This window comes from Marmota monax, unplaced genomic scaffold (genome assembly GCF_021218885.2).
Source record: "Marmota monax isolate L192 unplaced genomic scaffold, Marmota_monax_Labrador192_F-V1.1 WCK01_AAM20220418_F8-fsc00092, whole genome shotgun sequence".
NCBI classification, from domain to species: domain Eukaryota; kingdom Metazoa; phylum Chordata; class Mammalia; order Rodentia; family Sciuridae; genus Marmota; species Marmota monax.
In genome coordinates, this window is record NW_026692583.1 from 2178874 (window position 1) to 2197862 (window position 18989).

Sequence of the window (18989 nt, forward strand, 5' to 3'; positions counted from 1 at the left end):
TCCTAAATAGCTGGAATTACAGGCATGAGCCACCACGCCTGGCTGCTATTTGTCTTTCTACTTTGTTTATAGAGCTTGCAATATATGGAAATGGGTTTGTTTTTTGTTTTGTTTTGTTTTTTTGGTTGTAGGTAGACAAATATCTTTACTTTGTTTATTTATTTTTATGCGGTCCTGAGGATCAAACCCAGTGCCTCACAAGTGTGAGGCAAACTGCTGTACCGCTGAGCCCCAGCCCCAGCCCTGGAACTGGTTTTATTGTCCCTTGCTGAACCCTAACACTGGAACAGAGGCAGGCACCTGGCTGGCCCCTGGGAAAAGACTGATCCATAGTAACTGGCCTTTCTTCTCCACAGGAGTGCTACCTAGAGGGTGACCAGACAAGCCTGTATCATGCTGCGAAGGGGCTGATGACACTGCAGGCTCTGTATGGAACAATCCCCCAGATCTTTGGGAAAGGAGAGTGTGCTCGGGTGAGAACCAGCTGTTTTCTGGTGGTGAAGGGGGGCCCCTGGCACCCAAAGTTGGGGAGGAAGGGGAGACTCCTCACAAGTACAGCCAGGCTCCATAACTCACAAATTCTGTGTTTGGACTTTTCCTCCTCTCTATAATTTGGGCGTGACCCTCAAGTTAGCACTCATGGTACTTTGTGGACGTGCACAGAGAAGTGAGAAATTTGTCATACACTGAACACACTGCTGGCTGAGGTTGAACAAGATGACGCTCTGCCTTCTTGTTTCCACTCTTGGGCTACAAGTATCTCTTCCAGTCTGTTAGTGTCCTGTTTTTCTGCTCTTTATAGTTTTTGTTGATGATTTTGCTGTTTGAAGTAGGCCCTCAAGTATAGTGCTGAAGTGCTTCCAAATGTTCCTGAGCACAGAAAACCTGCGATGTGCCTTGTGGAGAAATCAGTGTGTTAGAGAAGTTTCATTCAGGCCAGTGAGAGAGCTGTTGGCTGTGAGTGATACATATATATAAAGTCAGAGTCTTTAAACAGAAACACACGTGGAATCATGTTGTGTTGATCAGTTGACAGAAGTTGTGCAGTGGCTCACAGGTACCCCATTGTATTTCCGTAGGAGCAGTGGGTCAGGGTTAGCTAGCCAAGTTCAGTGGCTTCAGTGACTTTGTAGAACCTCAAATAGCAAGCACAGTGTAACTGATTTTCTGCCTTACTGGGAATTGGTGGCTGCTGTTGGCTCTAAGTGGTGGCCAATAGCAAATGCTTTTTGATATCTGCTTATTTCTTTTTTAAATATCTTTATTTATTTATTTTTATGTGGTGCTGAGAATCAAACTCAGTGCCTCACATGTGCAAGGCAGGTGCTCTGCCACTGAGCTTCAGCCCCAGCCCAATAGCTGCTTATTCCCTTTTTTTGGGGGGCGGGGGGGGGCTGAAATCATTTTCTTTCTTCTGAACCATGGACACTTGCTGTTTTTCTTCTCATGCTATAGCCCCGAATTCTACACGTGAAGTTAGAGCACTGAAGGTCACAACCATGTGTTTCCAGAGGTCTTAGTCTATAGACATCTGGCTCCATTTCTTGGGGCTTGATAGGCTGAACATCATGGCGGCGTGTGTGGCAGAGGGAAGCAGCTCACATCATGGTGACCAGGAAGCAGAGAGAGCGCTTATTTCTTAATCAGTCTCACTCTTGCAGTTTTTTTCCTATTTTGATGATCTGTTTTTAGCTGAAGTTTTAAATCTGCTAGTTCTGGAAGGCGCCACCTGATCCAGTATTTTATTTCCAGCAAGTTGCCAATATGATGATCAGGATGAAGAGAGAGTTTACAGGAAGCCAAAATTCAATATTTCCTGTTTTTGACAACCTCTTATTGCTTGATCGAAATGTGGATTTATTAACACCTCTTGCCACTCAGCTTACATATGAAGGACTCATTGATGAAATCTATGGCATTCAGAACAGTAAGTGACATCTATTTTTATTAATAGGTAATATGATAAAAATACCCTTTTTTGTGGAGGCTGCCATTCTTATGTGGCATACTTAAGCATTATGTAAACTTAAAGATCCAGTTTCTAATGGTGATTTCAAAGTGTAGATTAGCATAAACCTTTTTTGCGGCAGTTTGACAACTCATAAGACTTTCACTCTTGGCTCAAGAAAATCCAAAGCTTTAACGTCCCTTCAGGAATCATTCCAAAAAAAGAGATCAAGGAGGTTTACAAAAAAATTTGTATTTCCATTTCTTTTCTAGAATTTTCTGAATAATCCAAATGGTTGAGAACTTTATAAAATAATAAATGTGGAACATGTGTAACTACATAGCCAATTATAAATTTTATATATGTGTGTATAATATATAGTTTATATGTATATCTATCTATCTATCTATATACATAGTATACATAAAATGACCAAATAAGAGCATCCAAAAAGAAGAAAATAACTGGAGGAGGAATAACCAGACCGTGCCTCATGGCTGGCGATAGTTCTGGAGAGCTTGTGAAGAGGTGGCTGTGTTGGGTGGAAAGAAGGGTAGAGTTCAGGCGGAGGCTCTGGGGAGGGGTGAGCAGCATGCTGAATGCTACCTGTGGTGTGATAGCAAGCTCACAAAAGGAGAGAGCACAGATGGGGAAATCCTCAGGAACAAGGCTGATACAGAAGTTAGGGTCACTAGGTGGAAGATCGGACGGCCTGCTAGGTTTGGGGCATAGCAGGTTATTAGGTTAGAGGTCACAAACATGTTTTGTTTGGTTGATTGTGGCCCATGTGATACTTCTTTGTTTCTGTCAGCATTTAAAATCTGAGAGATTTTAATTAATTAATTTATTATTATTATTCTTACTTTGCACTGGGGATTGAATCCAGGATGCTCTACCACTGAACTATATCCCCAGCTCCTTTTATTTCTGAGGCTTTAGGATCTTGGGCTGGGGATGTAGCTCAGTAGTAGAGTGCTTGCCTAGTATGCATAAGGCCTTAGGTTTGATCCTCAACACCTGCCAAAAAAAAAAAAAAGTGCCAGACAGGGTTTTGCTAAGTTGCTGAAGCTGGCCTCAGATTTAACAATCCTCCTGCCTCAGCCTCCCAAGTAGCTGGGATTACAGGTGTGCACCACTCCCCACTCCAGAGAGTTTGGGATGGGAAGGGGTGACCTGTAAGGGCTGCAGGAGATGGCTGTGTAAACAAGGTGAAAGGTCAGCAGGGATTTTCCAAGAAAATAAAGCATACGTGTAAACTCACAACCTCTTTTTTTTTTTTTCTTTTGTTTTTGTTTTTTATGGTACCTGGGATTGAACCCAGGAGTAGTTAACCCCTGAGGTACATCTGCAACCCTTTTGTATCTTTTTTATTTTGAAACAGGGTCTCTATAAGTTGCTTAGGGACTTGCTAAGGCTAGCTTTGAACTTGTGATCCTCCTGCTTCAGCCTGTCAGATTTCTGGAATGATAGGTGTGTGCCACCACATCCAGCTAATTCACTGCCTCTTTGTAGCATTTTTTTTTTTTTAACAAGTTAAACATTGATTAGGGAAACTGGAAAAATAGTAGAAAAGCTAGGTATGGTGGTACACACCTATTAAACCCAGCTACTTGAGAGGCTGAGGCACATGCTCAAGGATAGCCTGGGCAATTTAATGAGACCCTGTCTCAAAATTTAGGGGAAAAAAAAAAAGGGAGGGGGCTATGCATGTAGCTCAGTGGTAACGTGCCCCGGGTTTGATACCTAGTACTGCAAAAAGAAGAGGAGGAGGAAGATCGGGGAGGGGTTGTTATGCATACTACATATGGAATGGGTGTGGCAATGTGCCAATAAAACTTTATTTTCAAAAACAGGAAGTAAAACTATGCAATGGCACATGCCTGTAATCCCAACAATTGGGGAGGCTGAGGCAGGAAGATTGCGAGTTCAAAGCCAGCCTCAGCAACTTAGTGAGGCTCTGAGCAACTTAGACCCTGTCTCAAAATTTGAAAAAGGCTTAGGGATGTAGCACAATTATTAAGCACCCCTGAATTCAATCACTGGTACCAAAAAAAAGGAATTGGGCAGAATTTGGCCCTCATGCCATAGTTTCTGACCCTTGTTTGAAAATAGCTTTCAAACTATTGTTGATCAGTAAGAAATATATTTTATATCACACATGCATATATGTATGTATAAAACAAAAACAGAAGTTTTATTAATAATAAAAACCCCACCTGCCCTTAGTTCATGTGATACACTCTGGTATTTCCTCTTTTGTTTGTTGCTGTTTTGTTTTCTTCTGTTTTTTAATATTTCTCGCCACTCAGTGGCTTGATTTCATGGCACCTAATGGGACATTACTTACAGTCTGAAAACCATAGGAGACATTGGGCAGATCCTTGTAAGTTTTTTTTATGGTGCTAGGCATCAAACCTAGGGCCTCACTCAAGTTAGGCAATTCCTGTGCCACTGAATCACACCTAACTTAGAAGAGGAAAAGGGACCTAATTCCTCAAGAAGTTTAGGAACTGGACATTGCTATGGTAGCTTATATATAGGTGCCCCCAAAGAAAAATGGAACCATGGTATCAATGCTAAAGAGTCACTATTACTTTTTTTTTTTTTTTTTTTTTTTGTAGTACCAGGGATTGAATCCAGGAGTGCTTAACCACTGAGCCACACCCAGCCCTTTTTATTTTTTATTTTGAGATAAGGTCTTGCTAAGTTGCTGAGGCTGGGTTTGAACTTAAAATTCTCCTGCCTCAGCCTCCTGAGCTGCTGGGATTACCAGAGTACACCACCATGCCCATCAAGAGTCACTCTTTCCTGTACTTGTATCATGGGATATAAAAACCCAGAGCTATGTGTCACTGTCTTGTTAAGCTGTCTTCCATTCTCTGTTGAACTGGAAATTCCCTTTTATGCCTGGGTACTTGATTGTTGCTTCTTCCAGTAATTGCACATAGGTGCTCGTTTCCTCCCATTGTCATTCAGGTTATGTGAAATTACCCCCAGAGAAATTTGCACCTAAGAAGCAGGGTGACAGTGGGAAGGACCTCCCCACAGAAGCAAAGAAGCTGCAGCTGAATTCTGCAGAGGAGCTCTATGCTGAGATCCGAGATAAGAATTTCAATGCGGTGGGCTCCGTGCTCAGCAAGAAGGCAAAGATCATCTCTGCTGCCTTCGAGGTGAGATGAGCTTTGATTGTCATCCTGCTACCTTCCATTGCTAGGGTGCCCACCTGCAGGAGAATAAGAACTCCAACCACACAGCCGCAAATAGCTAGCCGCATTTTCCTACCCTGAGTAATTGCAGGTTCCTAAGGACCCAGGGATTTCTCTCTTTTCAGACTTTTTCTCGGACCCATGACAAAAGAGGTCCTGTTAGGTTTTTCTCCTTTTGTAGAGGACATAGGGCACACATTTGTAGTTTATAAGTTTTCTGTGTAAACATTTTCAATAACTTCCTTTAAATTATTTCCTACTTAAGAGGAAGCCAGCTGTACTAAAAATAAAAGCTCTTTTGTGATAGAACTTGCAGTTCATGATGAAAACTGCAGGTCTAGCCACTGGTGACAGTGGCAGGGGAACCCTGCATGTGTGGTGGATGATAATGAGACTAAAGTCCCTGGCAGCCCAGAGCCTCATTATCACTTCCTGCCTCCTCTTGCCCATCCACTGGTTTCTTCTTGTTAAAGCTCCTTTTTGAAACATGGGAATCAGTAAGCTGATAGACTCTGAATATTTAGACTTAGAAGATATAAATTAGAAAAGTTTTAGAAAATTTTTTCACTGAGTAGTTCTAAATTTTTTCAGTCTTAGGAATTATATTCATTAATTAATTTTTATATTTCTGAGGATACTTTTAGTTGAAATTACCAAATTTTGCTTGAAAAACAGTCTCATCACTAAACCAGGTTCATTTTGTTATACTCAAGATTGACATTCAGAGAAGGACTAATTTTTTTCATCTTAGTTTTTTACTCAGAAATTTGTGTGGTTTACCAAATATTGTCCACTAATACTTGAATGCCCACAAAATACTGACAAAACCTATGAAATGATACACAGGAAAAGAGAATTGTAGGCACTTTCTCTATAAAAAAAAAAGTGCTAATGTGCAAAGCTCAGTGGCACAAGCAACTCCAGAGGCTGAGGCAGGAGGATTGGAAAGTTGGAGACCAGCCTCAGGATCTTAGCAAGACCATAAGCAACTTAGCTTGTCTAGCTGACTCAAAATAAAAACTTAAAAAGGACTGGGGTAGCTCCAGTGGTAGAACGCCTCTAGTTTAATCACAGTATCAAAAAATAATTAATTATTTATTTAAAAAGAAGTGCTAGGCTGGGGTTGTGGCTCAGCGGTAGAGCACTCACCTCGCATGTGCAAGGCCCTGGGTTCGATCCTAAGCACCACATAAAAATAAATAAGTGAAATAAAGGTATTGTGTCCAACTACAACTAAAAAAGAAATATTTTTTTGTTGTTGTTAAAAAAGAAGTGCTGGGGGCTAGTGTTGTGGCTCAGTGGTAGCGCGCTCGTCTGGCAGGCACGGGGTCCTGGGTTCGATCCTCAGCACTACATACAATCAAATAAAGGAATTATGTCCAACTATAACTAAGAAATAAATATTAAAAAAAAAAAAAAGAAGTGCTGGGGCTGGAGCTGTGTCACAGTGGCAGAGCGCCCGCCTCGCACATGTGAGGCACTGGTTCAATTCTCAGCACCACATAAAAAAAAAAAATAAAGATATCGTGTCCATCTATAACTAAAAAATAATAATAATAATAAAGAAGTGCTAATGTCGTTAAGAGACTCCATGAACTCTTTCAGTGATTTTTTAAAAATTTTTTTTAATTTTTTTTTTTGAGAGAGAGGGTTTTTTTTTTTTTTAATATTTATTTTTTTAGTTTTCGGCAAACACAACATCTTTGTTTGTATGTGGTGCTGAGGATTGAACCCAGGCCTCATGCATGCTTGAGCCACATCCCCAGCCCAAATTATTTTAGATTTTTATGGCTTTTTTTTTTTTTTTTTTTTTAGTGCCGGGATCGAACCCAGGGCCTTGTGCATGCAAGGCAAGCACTCTACCAACTGAGCTATATCCCCAGCCTCTTTCAGTGATATATTTACCTTTCCTGTTCTGTGTGATGTTGGACGGGTTTGGCCTGACTAGTATGTGTCCACTCTTTCGCAGTAACGTAATTAGCGGTCATCTGAAATGTCTTTGCTGCTGATGGCGCTGCCCTCTTGTCTATTTCAGGAAAGGCACAACGCCAAGACTGTGGGGGAAATTAAGCAGTTTGTTTCCCAGTTGCCCCACATGCAGGCAGCAAGGGGCTCACTTGCAAATCATACCTCGATTGCAGAGTTGATCAAAGACGTCACTAGTAAGTATCCTTTGACATGATCTTCCACCTGGAGCTGACTCCCATACACACTGAGGCTTCCTTGGGAAAGTCAGCATTTTTTACTCCTTCTGCACTGAGGATGCAACCCAAGGCCTTGCTCATACAAAGCTTGTGCTCTACCATTGAGCTACACACCCAGCCCAGTCAGCTGTTTTAACATCCTATGTTTCTCAGTAGTAAGTAAATGTGCACATTAGCAGTTAGTGATGACAAAATATTTAGAATATAGATAAGAGAAAAGATTTATGCATCCAGGTGCAGTGGCACACACCTGTGATCTCAGCAACTTGGGAGACTGAAGCAGGAGGATCACACAGGAGTCCAGCAACTTAGCAAGACCCTATCTCAAAGTAAAAAAATAAAAAAGGTCTGGGGAAGTAGCTTAGTGGTAAAGTGCCCTGGATTCAATCCCCCTACCCTGCCCCCTGTCCCAAATTTATGCATAATATTGCTCTCATATTAATAGGCAGTTAATTTTTTTAGTCTATTTTTTTTTCCTATTGTGAAGGATTACTTAATTAGAACAATATGGTGTTTCTGGGGTTTTTTTAATTTTATTTTCTCTTGAGAGTATTCTGCAAAATTGGTACAGAAAGCCTGTGTTGAGTATTTTGAAAAAAGCTCAGATTTTTACTAAACTGGATCTGAGTTTGTTCATTTAAAAATACGGTTGTTGGGCTGGGGATGTGGCTCAAGCGGTAGCACGCTCGCCTGGCATGCGTGCTGCCTGGGTTCGATCCTCAGCACCACATGTTGTGTCCGCTGAAAACTAAAAAATAAATATAAAAAAAATTCTCTCTAAAAAAAAATAGGGTTGTTGGGGCTGGGGTTGTGGTTCAGTGCTAGAGCATTAGCCTAGCACATGTGAGGCCCTGGGTTCGATCCTCAACACCGTAAAAAAATAAATAAAGGTATTATGTCCATCTACAACTAAAAAAAAAATTTTAAATAGGTTGTAAAAGCTGAGTAGGCGTGCCTACTCCTACTCAGCTTTTACAACCTATTTAGTGCCTTGGATTATGAAGTATTCTTTGTATCTTAAACATTGTGTTAGAAAATCAGTCCTTTGATTTTATGTTAACAGAAGTGGAAATCAAATTGGTTGAATCTGATGACAAAAGTGAAATACTCTTGGGAAATGAGTTTTCATTAACTCATAATGCATTAATGATGCATTCCTGTAATCCCAGTGACTCAGGAGGCTGAGGCAGGAGGATCATAAGTTTGAGGCCAGCCTCAACAACTTTCCAAGACCCTAAGCAACTTAGTGAGATCCTGTCTCAAAATTAAAAAAAAAAAAAAAAGTGGGGATGTAGCTCAGTGGTAAAATACACTCATTGGCTGATGATTTGAACTTGTGCTTGCTTTCTTTTTTGCATGTCCTGTTTCTTAATCACACCTTGTGTATAAAAGCAAACCACTTAAACAAATTCACTTTTATTGAATTTCTGAGTTGAAAATTTGCTAATTATATTTTAGCTTCTGAAGACTTCTTTGATAAATTAACAGTGGAACAAGAGTTTATGTCTGGAATAGACACTGACAAGGTATGTAGACAATAAAACTGTTATAACAAATAGTTGAAAGTTTACCAAACGTAAGATTGTAGTCAAATAAACAATTGCTTTGATACCTGTGCCATGCCTAAATAATTTTATGAGCAAATGCAAAATGTGAAAATGTGGATTTTGTCGGGTAAAAATACTTAGCATTACTCTATGTAAGATACTTTGCGCAATACATGGTGAATGGGATATGGTCCCTGAAATCCAAGATTTTTAAAGACTATAATAAGTAAATTAAGAAATTTGCTTTTGGGGGGCCAGGGCTGTGACTCAGTGGCAGAGCATTTGCCTACCATGTGTGAGGCACTGGGTTTGATCCCTGACACCACATAAAAATAAAAACAAAATAAAGGTATTGTGTCCATCTACAACTAAAAAGAAAAAACTTTAAAAAAATGATATTTGCTTTTGGGACTGTGGATTTAGCTCAGTGGTAGAGGGCTTGCCAGGTATGCATGAAGCCCTGGGTTCAGTCTGCAAAAAGCAAAAACAAGATATTTACTTTTCGAGAGAATTTGTTATATCATGACTTTATATTCAGCCATAGGGGCTTAGTGTGTAGCTCAATGGTAGAGCACTTGCCTAGCTTGCACAAGGCCCCAGGTTCAATCCCTAGCACCACCACCCCCCAAAAAAATTCAGCCTTATTAATTATCTAAATTATTCCATTTGTGAAAATTCCCATCTTCTAAAAATATTCCTGTTATTTTACACTAAATTGCTGCTTTTCTTGAGATAGGCTAGGTCCCACAAGTCCCAAACACTTGGCAATCTCTCAGGAGTTTGTCCACAGAAATAGACCTGTCAGGGCAGGCATTGGGACTGGCCACAGCTGTCTTCACTGCTTGGTGCTCCTGTAATTTGACCTGAGAACTGGTGTGTCTGTGTGGTGCCTGGGAGTGTGTGTGGCAGGGGCTGAGGTAGCTACCTTAGTCAGGGTTGAGAAGTGAGAAAAAATAATGAGCCTTTCTCCTGCACATCTCCTTTCTTTAACTTAGAAAAATAATTCTAAACATCAAGTTCTTTAAGTCTCTAAAAGCAACAGTCTATGTATATACTTTATTTCTAGGTCAACAATTACATAGAGGATTGCATCGCCCAAAAGCATCCACTGACCAAGGTCTTAAGGCTGCTCTGCCTCCAGTCAGTGTGCAATAGTGGACTCAAACAAAAAGTCTTGGATTACTACAAAAGAGAAATTCTCCAGGTAAGATATATTAAAGTCTTTTATTGGTCAATGGGGAAAGCAAAAAGAAAGTGACAAAATGGCTATTTTGGTATATTGCTACCACAATCTTAAATTTTTTAACACCTAGAGGAATTGTTCTGATTAACTATAGTTATTTATTGTATCTGATAGTAAGAACAGTAGCAAGCATTTACTGAGCATTTACTGTGTGCCAGGGCCTATCTGAAGAGCTTTATGAATATACTTTTGTTTAACTCTCACAACAGCCCGATGAGTTTATCATCCCCTGTTTGTGGATGAAACCCCTAAGGGATATACTAGTTTCATAACTGGCCCAAGGTCACCAGCTAGTAAATGTCAAAACCAGTGCCAAAACCCAGGCAATTTAGGCCTAATGTTCACCTCAGTGAGCCAGTTGCATGATGGAGGAAGATAACTTTGCAAATTTCTGATAACAGTTCCCTGTTAAGGAACTACTATCAGAAATAAACTGTTTCTTTATTTTTTTAAATAAATAAATATATATATAAAAATTTGTAGATGGACACACCTTTATTTTATTTATTTATCTTTGTGAGGCTCAAACCCAGAGTCTCACACATGCTAGGCAAGCGCTCTGCCACTGAGCTACAACTCCACCCCAAGCCTAATACTTTATAATAAGGAAGACGTTCACAGTTGTTTTATTTATGTATGTATTTTTATTTTTTGGTTTTGCTTGTTTTTTTGTTTGTTTTTGTTTTTGTTTTGCTTCCTCTGCTATTTTAAAAAATCCCCCTGTTCAAAAATGTCTCAGGCAGTATTTATTTGCTGTTACCTGTATTCTTAAATTTATTATCATTAAAATTAAGGACTCGTTAATTTTTTTTTGCATTTGTCTTTTTTTGAGTTATACATAAAGCATACATATGCATTAAGATTCCAAGGATGCAGAAATACATGGAGCAAAAGATGAACATCCCTCAGACCCATACTCAGTCCCATGTCCCTCCTCAGATGTGTCCCATATCAGCCATTTGGTGTGGATCCTTCCAGTCTCCTATTTTCAAATGTATTCAAAGTGCATTTATGTACATAGATGTCAGAGTGATACTGGCTGGATCCTGGCTCAGCTCTGCTTTTATTGGCTGTGTGACCTTGGGCAAGTTCTTTAAAAGTCTCAAATGAAGCCAGGCCTGGTGGTGCAGGCTTGGTAATCCCAGAAACTTGGGAGACTAAGGCAGGAGGATCACAAGTTCAAGGCCAGCCTCAACAACTTAGACCCTTGTTGGGGGGCTTCCCTGAACAAGAGTTATGCACACATCTTTGAGTCTTTTTTTTTTTTTTTTTTTTAGAGAGAGAGAGAGAGAGAGTTTTTTAATATTTATTTTTTAGTTTTCGGCAGACACAACATCTTTGTACGTGGTGCTGAGGATCGAACCCGGGCCGCACGCATGCCAGGCGAGTGCGCTACTGCTTGAGCCACATCCCCAGCCCTGGCATCTTTGAGTCTTGAGTAAAGAGGTACTGGATTGGCACTGTGCCCACTGCAATGCATGTGGACTTACCTCTGCTCGTCCAGGAGAGGTGCAGCTCTGGGATTGGGTGTTACCTGATGGAGTTGAGTTACACCCACCTGTTATAAACCTACCACTTGCCCTTTTTTGGATAGAATGTTCCATTGACTAGCTTCCCCCAATAAAAGCTGAGCTTCAGGACGTGCTCCTTCTCTCTCACCAGCCTCCTGTGTTTTTCTCTTGCCCACCTTGTGGGAGCTTACAGCTGGAAATGGAGAAGCCATCCTAAATGCCCAGACAAAGGTATTTTCCATGTCTGTGTGAATTGTATGCGTCAGCCCAAATTCACCCGAATGACCCTGGTTTCCATAGCTCACTCAGGACGTGGACTATAGACCCTGACTCAAAACTTAAATAAATAAATTAATAAATAAAAAAGGCTAGGTATGTGGCTTAGTGGTTAAGCACCTCTAGGTTCAGTCTCAGATACCAAATAAGTAACTCAAATGGAGATAATACCTACCTCCTGGTTTTGGGGGATTTTTTTTGTTTGAGACGGGTCTTGCTGAGTTACTTAGGGCCTCACTAAACTGAGGCTGGCTTGGAACTTGTGATCCTCCTCCTACAGTCTTCAGAGTCGCCGGAATTATAAGTGTGTACCATCATGCCCAGCTACCTTATGGGTTTATGAGGATGACTGAGCCATAAAAGAATATGAAGTGCTCAGGCCAGAACCATGCTCAGCTGATAGAAAGTATTTTGCAGGTTTTGGCTACTATTTATATCGTTTTTAAAAGCAGAAATAAAATCCTATTATACATAATATTTTATTATTAACTCTTTTTTGTCCTTAAAAATATATTCATGGGCTGTGGTTGTGGTTCATTAGTAGAGCGCTTGCGTAGCATATGTGAGGCACTGGATTCAATCCTCAGCACCACATAAAAGTAAATAAATGTGTCCATCTCCAACTTCTTATTGGAATGTGTAGATCTGCCTCATCCTTTTTTAGAGCTAATCATATACCACATATAAATAGAATTTATTTGATGCTTACTTAGGTTGAGCCCATAAATTCTGACTTTAAAAATTTTAAATCCTGGGCTAGGGTTGTAGGTCAGTAGAAAAGCACTTGCCTAGCATGTGTGAGACCCTGGGTTCCATCCTCAGCACCACAAAAACATAAATAAAAAATAAAGGTATGTGTCCACCTACAACTAAAATATATTTAAATTTTTTTATATTTAAATAAATTTTTAAAAAATATATTTAAATCCTACTATGAAACAATGAACTGCCTTAATATTAATGGACAAGCATGCCCTGTCCCCTGTGCTCATCAGGAGTTATTGCTGGACCTTGTTATTTTGTCTGAAGTACAGATCAAATCGATTTGTTCAAAGTGCTCTGTTTTGAAAATTGAAGAAGCCCCTTTCCTGATCTGACATCAAGGCCAAATTATTTCTCTTGCAGACCTATGGCTATGAGCACATACTGACCTTGTACAACCTAGAGAAGGCCGGCCTGCTAAAGCCACAGACAGGGGGCAGAAACAACTACCCAACAATTCGGAAAACATTACGCCTCTGGATGGATGATGTTAACGAACAAGTAAGATGCACTCCTCCACTTTAACTGCAGTCAGTTACTGGTTTCATAGTTTATTGTGACAACATATGCTACTTAATCTACACATCTAATATTTTTTGAAAAAGTAATGCATTTGTGTGTTGTGTCCATCAGAATCTCAGGAGGAAACATAATGCTATCAAACTGGAGAGCCTGAGGATTAATAAAGATGTGGGCACCAGGCACAGTGGCACACACCTATAATCCCAGAGGCTCAGGAGGCTGAGTCAGGAGGATCACAAGTTCAAAGCCAGCTTCAACTTAGTGAGGCCCTAAGCAACTTAGCAAGACCCTGTCTCGAAAAATAAAAAGGACTAGAGATGTGGCTCAATGGTTCAATCCCTGGTACCTAAAAAAAATAAAGATGTGAACCAGTAGAGACTAGTAGGCAGTGCAGTGGTGAGTCCTCACCAACTGAGGCCTGAAGGGCAGAGAAGTTATTCTAGAAAGCTTGATGAAAACTGTAGAGACACACATCCAGCCCCCAGAAGTGTCACAGATAGAAGGCAGGGAGGTACAAGCCTTGACCTCATGCTGCTGCCTACTCTCCAGCTGCCCTCCACCACCCCTCCCCATGCAATTGTGCAAACACAAACAGGGTGTGGGAGAGTGTTGACATAGCACCTCCAGGCCATCTCCAGGGCACAGAGCTCTGTGGAGAAGGTTGGGGAACCTCAGGAGGTGCTGATGGGAAATGACCAGCAAGAATCAGTCAGTTCCACAGCTTACCCAGTTCCTGCAGAGTAAAACCACTGGAACCAATTGTAATCTACTCTTCTAGAAAGATTCTATGCACATACAAACGTTTTTATGCTCCGAAGTAGCATATACATTTGTGTAGTGTATGTGTGTGTGTGCGCACACACATGAGCGCACTGGGGATCAAACCCAGGGCCTTGTGCATGCAAGGCAAGCACTCTACCAACTGGGCTACATCCCCAGCCCATGTATACTTTGCTTTACATTTGTTAGCTTTATTTTTATTATTATTATTTTTTTTGTACTAGTGATTGAACCCAGGGATGCTCTACCACTGAACTGTATCCCCAGTCCTTTTTATTTTTTATTTTGAGACAGGGTCTTGCTAAGTTGCCAAGGCTGGCCTTGAATTAGTGATCCTCCTGCCTCAGCCTCCCAAGTAGCTGGGATTGCAGGCATGTGCTACCATGCCTGGCTTCCATTTGTTGTATTTTGTAATAGTTCTAAATTTTTTTTCTTATTGTCTTTTTTATTTGGTTGGTTGGTTTTTGTTTTCTAGGCTTTTGTTTGTTTGTTTGTTTCTGGGGGACTTTTTTGGACTGCCTTTGTTAAGAAATGCTTATAACTAGTATTCTCCATCAATAGCAAAATTGGGTTATTTTTTCCCCCAGTGGGAAAATAGATACCCTTAATTTTTGTGTTGCATCATGTGCATAATCTATTAGTTCAGCTCTCCTTACCATTCTTATCTTCCTCCCTCCAAACCCACCTATCACTTAACTAGAGATATTGAAGATGCTTCGGTGATCCTTCCTGCTCTTTCTCATTCTTTTTTATTTTTACTTTATCAAAATACTGAGTTTAGGGGCTGGGGTTGTGGCTCGGTGGTAGAGCACTTGCATAGTATGTGCAAGGCACTGGGTTCAATCCTTAGCACTACATAAATAAATAAATAAAGATATTATGTCCATCTACAACTAAAAAAAATATTAAAAAATAAAATACTGAGTTTATTTCACATGTCTATATTTTTGTTTCACAACTATTTCCATGTCTGAACACAACTACTACTATGTCCTATCATAACATTCCATATATAGTTAGTTAAAAACCAAACAGAGGGTGGAGTTCCATCTTAAAAAACCAAACAGGCATTTTGAACAACACATTCTTGGCAGTGGAACCTGGATAACATTTATCAAACAGTAGGGAAAGTTCTCACTTTGCATTATAAAAGGACAGCCAGATATCAACTATTGCAGAAATGAAATAAGATGGAAAATTTTAACAAACTATTTTCTTAAAGAAAATTCCTCTACTGCCAGAGATCTTAAATAGCGTCCTGATCAGTCCATCATCTGGAAGCAATTCTTCACGTAATTGATGAACTTGGCTTCTCCACTTTGGGAAGAGAACCACCTTTTTCTATATTTGCTTGCATTTTTGCATTAATATCTTCTACAGAACTAGGAAGTGCTGTCCCCTAATATGCACAGGACCCAAACCACACTTCCAATTTAAGTCCACAGGTGGTGTAATATCAAAGCCCCCAAGAGAAACTGTGCTCATTTTCATCAGTATCCACCTTAATGTGATAATCTTTGTCAGCCTTTAGCTGAAAAGATAGTTCTGGGTCCTCAAGGGGCTCATGTTCATGTCCATTGAATCTTCCATGCATGCATTTAGGTGGGAGAGAAGAATGGAAAATATATGACTGTTTCCTCAGAGAACAGATGTGCAGACAGAATCACACCAGTCATTCTGTTTAATTGCTACTTAGTGGGCTTTTGATTTGTTATTTGTTTGGTACTGGGAATTGAACCCAGAGCTTTGCACATTGCTGAGAATACACTCTACCACTGAGCTACATCCCTAGTCCCCACAGGGTGGTTTTAAGGATATTCCTTATTTTGTGATTTAACAGATTCCTAAGATAGAAATTTTGGCAGTTTGTAGCCTTTTGCAATTACTGTGTTACAATCAATATGTTTTTTTCTTTGGTTTATCTCTAATGGTCTAAAAGCACCTCTGTAGGATAAATGCCTAAAAATATAATTGCTAGGTTCAAAGGTTTGTAGGCATTATTATTCAGCTAAAGTGTCATGGTACCATCTAAGAAATTTTTTGGCAAATCAAATGATACTTATTCATCTTCAATACCCAGAGTTTCTTTGAGTGAATTTTCAAGATTTGAGTCAAAATGAAGTCCTAGCTGGCGAAACTAAAGTCCATTTGGGGTGGATTGGAGCAGGGCATGGGTGAGAGAGTTGTGTTTCTGCTTTCAAATCAGGTAATTTGGGGCTCCTCTAAAGGTACAGGTGGCTCTGAATCTCTATCTCCAGGTGTTATTTATTTATTTATTTGACAGAATCCCACAGACATATCCTATGTGTACAGTGGTTATGCCCCCCTCAGTGTGCGACTGGCTCAGCTGCTTTCCAGGCCTGGCTGGCGGAGTATCGAGGAGGTTCTTCGCATCCTCCCAGGCCCCCACTTTGAAGAACGGCAGCCACTGCCCACAGGGCTTCAAAAAAAACGTAAGTCTCAGTCCAGTGTCTACAGATAATTATGTGCCATTAGTGTGGTTTTCATGTATTGTGCAGCTGCTTTGTAAAAGACATTTGTAAAGTACTTAGGTATCAGAGTCAAGTGTACCTCTTCTGTTACTTGCTAATGTATATTGTTAGTTGAGCCATATTATTCTCTTGGGAGGAACAACTCTCAGTCTCCGCAGTGAGGCTCTCAGGAGTTTGAAAAAGCATTAAGATTAAAATCAGTGTTCCTGGTTTCAAATGAGCTGTCTGTACTAAGACATATTTGACTTTTTTATTCTTATGAGTTTTGAAAAATCTATTAAGAGGCAGGAAGAAAGGCACCAATAATAATTACTTCTGAATTCTGAAATGTTTACATTTTAGGTCAACCAGGAGAAAACCGAGTTACTCTGATATTTTTCCTCGGGGGTGTAACCTTTGCTGAAATTGCTGCCCTAAGGTTTCTCTCCCAGTTGGAAGATGGAGGTACAGAGTATGTAATTGCCACCACTAAACTAATGAATGGAACTAGCTGGATAGAGGCTCTAATGGAGAAACCTTTCTAGGGTGTTCAAAGGAGACTTCACAAGTGCACTACAGAATAAGCTGCCTTTTGAACAAGTTGCTGAAAGGAAGTGAACCCACAGAAGAAACAGGAATACAGAAGTTACTTTGTGTTTTGCTTCTTATACTATTTTCTGTTCCTTTACTCCTTTCTGCTCCTCTGTGTTCATAATTTCTTGAAGAAAGAAGAAGAAAATTAACCTGGGTAAAAGAGACTTTGGTTTTGAATTTTCTAAGTTCAGGATCTTCATTATAGGACTCTGGAAATGCAGTAAAGATGGTGGGACTGGATAATCCATATAGCTATACAAATGGGGACAGCTCTTAAAATAAGAACACAGACACTGTGGAGGTAAAAATGAAAATAGAAGGGGAAGTCCAACTTCTAGTCTACAGTTTTATATTTTTAGGAAATGCATCAGGCCTATGATAGTGGTCATGTGTTGAGGGCTAGAGCTTAATGTTGTCCTTAGTGATTTATTTTTCCTGTAGAGGAATGGCACATTATAATTGTGTTTTCAATTTCTATCTTATTCCTAAGGCAAGTTTTGTTTCCTTCTTAAACATCAAGAGATTTTAGGGAGCTTCTTGCCCCAAAACACAAAATTTATATTTTCTCTGATCAGCTACATCTGTGTAGGTTCCATACTTATCAAGGGCTTTCTATTTCTACACTGAAGAATATAATAATTGGGGAACAGTTTCCAGAGAATTTAACCACTCCAGGACAGATGCCTCTGTTGAGGTTTAGGTTTTCTTCCCTGTCCACATGGGCCCAACATCTAGTTGGTCCCACCGTGAGCAGTGGTGACTCTTGCTTCATCAGCATACTGAAACTCCACCCCTGTTACCAACTACTCTGTGCACTTCTGTAGCTCCCAGTGGCCACTTTCATCCATTTTGCTTGAAAATATTCAGTTTGGTTGCAGTCCTTGATCTGGTGACCTCAGCTGCCCCTGGTTGATTTCATTGATGAGATCTGGTGACCTCAGCTGCCACTATTCCTACTGAGGACTGTTAGCTGTGCTGGACAGTAGGGATGTGAGTGGAGAAGTTCGAAGTTCATATGTGATCCCTGCCTCTCCTCTGCTCATCCCAGCATCTGGGGGAGTTAAGGGTACCATGCAGGGGACCAAGTTGGTAGCTTTTCTGCCATTGCCCAAGTTTCCAGCAAAATTACTTGGTCAACCAGGAGAAAACCAACCTGGGGAGCTTTGCCAGATTCCATCCCTGGTGTGGTTTCTATCATTAACTATTAATCACATAGGTTTTTCCCTTACCTTTTTCAGTAGTAGGATTCTGATGAGTATGGTGCATGTTACGCGTAAAAGAAAATCTGTATTTAAAAAAAATTAGTAAAATGATGAAGGGTGGCAGAGGTGATGTTTAAAAGATTTCTCATGGAATTAATCTGGCCTTGACGTTCATTATTTGGAAATGGAAAACCATTCTTGTTTTAGAAAATCCTTTTTCAAATCCTTGTTATTCCAGGGAGATTAGTTTATACTTTGGAGCCCTAACAGTTGTCTCAGCCTCAGCTCCTTTAGAGAATGAAATCTATCTTGTCCCTCCGTGGTTTTGGTTCATGGGATTCAATTCAGGTCTGGTCAAGTCTCCTTGGCTGGGGGTTCTGTTCTATAAACAGACACTCAGTTGTAATCTCATGTGTCTGCATTCACTTGTGACTCTGCATTTGCTTACTCAGAGCATAGCTAGGTCAGCGTCTAAAAATGCATTCAACATTGATGAGACATCAATTACTTCATTTGTATGCAAAGAAAAAGTGGTGGATAATTACATATTATATGTGTTTGTGGACATTTATTTAATACTTGAAATTGAGAAAGGATATGTGAATGGCACATTTATTCTCAGAGAGGCAGATTATTTACATTGGGTCTGGATTTTTGTCTATTGGGTAGACAGTGTCCCTTTAATAAAGAGGTCTACATGGATAACCACTTTTTGTGGGGGTT

The 18989-nt window shown here is 40.2% G+C and overlaps 1 protein-coding gene across 2 annotated transcripts in view; it reads left to right on the forward strand.

Annotated features, from left to right (window-relative positions):
- The window catches only part of Vps33a (VPS33A core subunit of CORVET and HOPS complexes), a 28720-nt gene extending 9749 nt beyond the window's left edge, over nucleotides 1-18971 (forward strand). Inside the window, exons 5-14 of one of the 2 annotated variants that reach the window (XM_058579838.1) lie at nucleotides 357-473; nucleotides 1753-1927; nucleotides 4925-5118; nucleotides 7190-7316; nucleotides 8817-8884; nucleotides 9972-10109; nucleotides 11466-11531; nucleotides 13061-13198; nucleotides 16284-16452; nucleotides 16834-18971. In XM_058579838.1, the coding sequence (XP_058435821.1) occupies nucleotides 357-473; nucleotides 1753-1927; nucleotides 4925-5118; nucleotides 7190-7316; nucleotides 8817-8884; nucleotides 9972-10109; nucleotides 11466-11531; nucleotides 13061-13198; nucleotides 16284-16452; nucleotides 16834-17015 (1374 nt within the window). In that variant the 3' untranslated portion in view covers nucleotides 17016-18971. The remainder of the gene's footprint in view (nucleotides 1-356; nucleotides 474-1752; nucleotides 1928-4924; nucleotides 5119-7189; nucleotides 7317-8816; nucleotides 8885-9971; nucleotides 10110-11465; nucleotides 11532-13060; nucleotides 13199-16283; nucleotides 16453-16833) is intronic. The other variant, XM_046446107.2, reaches the window with a different exon arrangement.
- The last annotated feature ends 18 nt before the right edge of the window (nucleotides 18972-18989 follow it).